Here is a 5,565-nt window from a genome sequence, read left to right as displayed (position 1 = left end):
CGACTCTTCCTYCAACCTAAAGGATCCCAGCCGTGTGAGTCTCAGAGAAGCTAAGCTGAGTTTAAAGGCATTAAAAGTGATCTGATAACATAAAGGTGCTGGAGGTGATTCCACTAAACCGCAGCACTTTCTCCCACGTTGCATACCTGCTGTAGATGTTATTGCCCGTGAATCTTGAGCAGTCGTGAGTGTTCTTTAATTGGAGTCATAAATCAGAAGACCAGACTCAGAAAGAAAGAAATTGGAGAAAAGGGAGCTAAAGGYCCTGGACTGAGCGTAGCCGATGCTCTCGGCCCCGCTGGACATCGGGTGGCCTCGCTAAAAGGCAGCAGTCAGCACAATCAAAACCGCCTCTCTTCATACTGATGTGTGGATGACCTCCTTACCGAGTCCTCAGCACATCCTGCAGTTTCGCCCCTGAATCAAACAGAAACGAAGGTCTGCGTCTTCTCACAAGTAGGTGTCACCATGGAAACAACCGTTATTCAGCGCTCTCAACAATAGCCGGAAAATGAATGGGACTGTCTGATGGAATTAAACAGTATGCTTGGGTCCATCTTTTCATGCAAAGTGCGCACAGCATCAGCAAATTGCACAATGCAAACGTATACGTGAAAACATGCCCTACTTTTCAAGGTGGCTTTCTTATTTTGTTTTGTCTGGATTTGTTTGCGCTCAGAAAAAAAAATTCTAAGGCTAATCCCTGGAGCAAGTTAAGAAACTTAAAGGAAACTAGACAGCAAAATCAAATGTTTAAGTACATCCGCATATTTGTTAGAATATATTTAGACTTTGTAATTACAACAGCAGTTTTCACAGGCACTTTCAGTGAGGAGATTTATTTCCCCAACTGCAAGGCAGAAAGCGTAAACTACAAGAGCAGATATTCGTCTAAACGCGCGCTCACACATTAGTATGCTATAAAATCCGAATGAATAACTTCACCGCACAGCTTAACAATAAAAGCAAGCACGCAATAAATATTTTTCTTCTCCTTGAAGAAATAAAATGAAGCTCGAGTTCTTATTCAAACAGCCTGCAGAGACAGAAACTGGATAAAGATATGGACTGAAAAGCTCTGGTCATCAATAAAGGAGCCAAAGATGGAGATAAGGTGTGTTAGTGCTTTTGAAATAATATGTGAAGTAAAATCTAATCAACAGTCTATCAGTTCTGAAAATTACATCTCACTAAAATGTTTAAGACCATTTATTGAACCATCTGAACTCCTCGTGACTTGAAGCAAAGCAAGATGTTCATACTGGGAGGAGTGTGTTGGCATGAAAATCTGATGCCTTTCAGACATTAAAATGTTTTTCATAGAATCAGAATATTTGGATATTTGGTTAAAAGTTGCACTTTGTGGTTTATTTAGTTTAAAATAAAGAGASACAAAGTTTTTAGGGAAAACACCAAAGTTTGCTGTTAGACATATACTGTATTTCAAAGGTGTCTTTTTTGTCAGACTATCAATCTTACAAAATTATCAAAACTTTTGGATAGCTTTTCTTTTTTAGAAATTAGATATGTGTAATGGATCAAATTAAATGTGTGACAAAAACACATTAATCACCACAGAAAAGACCATTTTTCTCAATAAACCATCGTAAGCTGCTTATGAACGAAATCATTTCTTCATCTTTTCCACTCTGTTCACAKAAAACTCAACACCACACTAAACTCTCCAAGGTTATGGACATTTCAGTAACTGGATATGGCTTTAAAACTACGCMTGCTAAATCAATAGGCCCTCCTCTTGTGATCCACAGAGGCACAGGAATCTTCAATATTTGATTCTTAAAGGAGCTCACAAAGCAGAGGGAGCTGTGTTTTGGTGCATTCACGGGAAGTCAATAGTGTGTGTCTGGGAAGGGCTGGTGAGGCTAAAGAGGACAAAGCAAAGCCAGATAAATGTTTGTAGCTGGGGGCGATGCTTGTGAGTCAGTGTAGCCGTTAACACTACGGATGTGTGTGCAGATAGTGGCCAGCAAACAACCAAAACACTAGTGTATGGTGAAGAAATCAGATACATTCAATTATTTGTGTTTTTGTTCACAAAGTAGGAACTGAAATTTTGAAAGTGGGATTTACCAAATACTGAGTTTTAGATTTTTCACTATTAACACTGCGGAAAATCGGTTGGAAACAAGTGAAACTTGTAAAATGAAATGAGATTTAAAAAAAAACGGTCAGAATCAGTTTTAGATTCAGAAAGATTGTAGATTCAAAAACTAAAACAGAAAATAGGTTTTTATTTCTATGACTTTATACAGAAGAGAATTAAGGTCATGGTGGATTTTTTTTTTTTTTTTTAGAATTCAGACTTTTTTTTCTCAGATTTTTGAGATTCTGAGAAAGAAGTCAGAATTCTGAGATTGAAACCAGAGTTGTTGCTTTTTCCTCTCACAATTCTGGGGGAAAAAAACAACCATTTTTGTGACCCTAATGTTTTCCTGTATTTTTTTTTTAGATTTCTTTTATTATGTAAACCTAATAATCTTGTGTTAATATTAAAGAATGATGAGAAAATATTTGAAAAGGAAAGAAAAACAGTCTGAATGTGCAGGATGGGTTTATTTAGCTTTTTACTCTTCCTGTCCATCCATCCATCCATTTTCTTCCGCCTATCCGGAGTCAGGTCGCGGGGGCAGCAGCTTCAGAAGGGAGGCCCAGACCTCCCTCTCCCCAGCCACTTCTTCCAGCTCCTCCGGGGGAACTCCAAGGCGTTCCCAGGCCAGCCGAGAGACATAGTCCCTCCAGCGTGTCCTGGGTCTTCCTCKGGGCCTCCTCCCGGTGGGACGTGCCCGGAGCACCTCACCAGGGAGGCGTCCAAGAGGCATCCTAACCAGATGCCCGAGCCACCTCAACTGGCTCCTCTCGACGTGGAGGAGCAGCGGCTCTACTCTGAGTCCYTCCCGGATGACCGAGCTTCTCACCCTATCTCTAAGGGAGAGCCCAGCCACCCTGCGGAGGAAACCCATTTCGGCCGCTTGTATCCGGGACCTCGTTCTTTCGGTCATGACCCAAAGCTCATGACCATAGATGAGRGTAGGAACGTAGATCGACCGGTAAATMGAGAGCTTCGCTTTCTGACTCAGCTCTCTCTTCACCACGACGGACCGGTACAGCGCCCGCTCTACAGCAGACGCTGCGCCAATCCGCCTGTCGATCTCCCGCTCCGTTCTTCCCCAACTCGTGAACAAGATCCCCAGATTTACTCTTCCTGTGTATCTTGAAATTGCAGTTTTCTACTTAAAAATACAATTGTTCTTTTCTGACCAACTTAGATGCTGACCCCACAATATTTAACATTAAAAGCAGCAAATGAAACTACATGTGGTTTTCCTGCTGTTTGGAGACAGATACAGTGAGAGTTTCTGTTTTATCTGTAGCAATATTGTTCCTTGGGAAATACACTGAGGCCAAAATGTAATATATTCTATCATTACCGGCTGCTCTCCAAACACTATGAGGACAATTTAACTAAACTCTTGCTGGGTAAATACTAAAACTGAAGGTTATAGCTTTTAAAAAGTAATGAGAACTKTAAAGCTCAGCAGGAAAACACAATCACCTTTAAACACACCTTTCTACCAAGTGTTAATTGGAAATTGAATTAATGGATGAAATGGGCAGTTTGCTCTAGAGAAACTCTGACCTTGTAGTAAAAAAGACTAACAGAATTTGGTAATAATTTCCAAGAATTTATTATTCCAAAGCAAATGAAATCAATACCAACATCTTTGTTACAGCATTAACTGGGATCAGTGTTGTGCTTTTCTTTTCGTTTAAACTTGTTGAATTACATTGCATAAAAAAGCAGCAAAAAGTCGAATTTTGTTTATTTGCAAAATGAAACTAACAGCAGATGCCAACTGCATAATGATTTACAAAAAGATGACAACAACACTGAGCAATTCAGAGAGAAATAACCTGCCATGAAACATGATTTTCACACTAAAGCCACTTGACAAAAAAAAAAACAGAAACCGGGTGCATTTGTCGACCACCTTGTGAAAAAAAAACATTGCTGCTCAGCTGAGAGGCTGTATTAACTGCTGGAAATGTTTAGAGAAAATCACACAAAAAGCTACAGCTGACGTTTTTGTGTCACTTGTATTTCACAAGGTGAGAGTAAGTGTTGTGGAAACTACACACAAAATAGTGCTGGGGTTTAGTAAGTTTCTGACCATTAAGTGTTATAATTATTTTACAAAGATTGCACAAATATTGTAAATTTTACAACTGCTGATTTGAGTTGAACATGCTTATTTTCTCTGTATAATTCCTTGATATGACATTTGTTCTGATTTGGAGCAATATAAATAAACTGAATTAACTGCTAATCCCCATCAGCATTGTGTAATTCGTAGTTATTGCAGGACGGTTTTTGATTTATTGTCAATGGCAGGTGCACGTTAGAGCAAAGCTTTGCATTTAAGCCAAATATTACATCAAGAAATTCACATAAATAGGAAAATAAAAATATGTACAGTGTTTGTTAATGTGAGCTGGATGGACTGAAATGTTTGATTTTTGTGCACTTTGGAAAAAAAAGTAATTTAAAATAAGGTCAATCCTTCAGCCAGACTCGCTTTGGAAAGGTACAAGTTTGAACAGAAACATGGTGATTTAGTTTAACAATTCAGTGACTGCAGTGCATATAAAAAATCACCTAAACATATGTTGTGGGGGAGAAGGAACATAGACGGAGATGAGAAACTGCAGTTTATAGGCAATAAAAAAAATCCAAGAAGTACATCACCACTGAGTAAATGGCCCGCATGCATAAAAATTCGATAGAGAAAATAAAACCCTTCAGGATTTACGGTGCTAAAACAGCTGGATGGTCGGTTAGCACAGTCAGGTAGAAGTGCTCGACCCACATCAACCACAGGAATATGTCACTCACAACCTGTGTAGTTCTGTCCTTGTGTAAACATGTTGCTGAGTGAAAAATAAATAACACATTTAGAAGGATGTTCTCTTCAGTTCTTTTACCGAAGTTGTCAGGCATGCATCGTCTTCCCCTCGTTGGTCTGCCAGACTTGGTGCTGCGCTCAAAAGGAACTGAGAACGCAGTTATTCTGTTGGGCTGGTGGCCACTGGGCTCAGGATGGGGCTAAGCAGTTCCCTCATTGGACTCATTGGGGGTATGGCCTTGTGACTAAAGTACTCAACTACTTGACCAGGTACTTCTGCTAGAACACACTTGGCCAGGGCTGCAGGGGAAGCCTGTAGCAGAGGAGAGAAGATAGATGGAATGTTTAAAACAATGCCAGAGTTGTAAAGTAACTAAGTACAAATACTTCYTTACTGTACTTAAGTAGAATTTTTGGGTATTTGTACTTTACTTGAGTAATTATTTTTCAGCCTACTTTTTACGTCTACCCCCTACATTTTGACACAGTTATCTGTACTTTTTACTTCTTACATTTTTTTAAAAAAGACAAGAAGTAGAAAGTTGTTAATTTCATTCATGCTTGTTTTCATTCCAGCTTGTTATTACAAAAAATAAATACTATCCATATAAATTGTGCCTCCTATAGAGTGAATTTAATTGTG

General features: G+C 39.3%; 1 protein-coding gene across 1 annotated transcript in view; it reads right to left on the bottom strand.

Moving 5' to 3' along the window:
• Positions 1-3,690: 3,690 nt before the first annotated feature.
• cpne7 (copine VII) overlaps positions 3,691-5,565 on the bottom strand; it is a 40,951-nt gene continuing 39,076 nt past the window's right edge. Inside the window, exon 14 of the mRNA XM_014025757.1 lies at positions 3,691-5,235. Coding sequence (XP_013881211.1) covers positions 5,083-5,235 — 153 coding nt within the window. The 3' untranslated portion in view covers positions 3,691-5,082. The remainder of the gene's footprint in view (positions 5,236-5,565) is intronic.

The sequence above is a fragment of the Austrofundulus limnaeus genome, unplaced genomic scaffold (genome assembly GCF_001266775.1).
Source record: "Austrofundulus limnaeus strain Quisiro unplaced genomic scaffold, Austrofundulus_limnaeus-1.0 Scaffold5, whole genome shotgun sequence".
Classification (NCBI taxonomy): Eukaryota; Metazoa; Chordata; class Actinopteri; order Cyprinodontiformes; family Rivulidae; genus Austrofundulus; species Austrofundulus limnaeus.
This window is presented reverse-complemented; position numbering and strand designations above follow the sequence as displayed.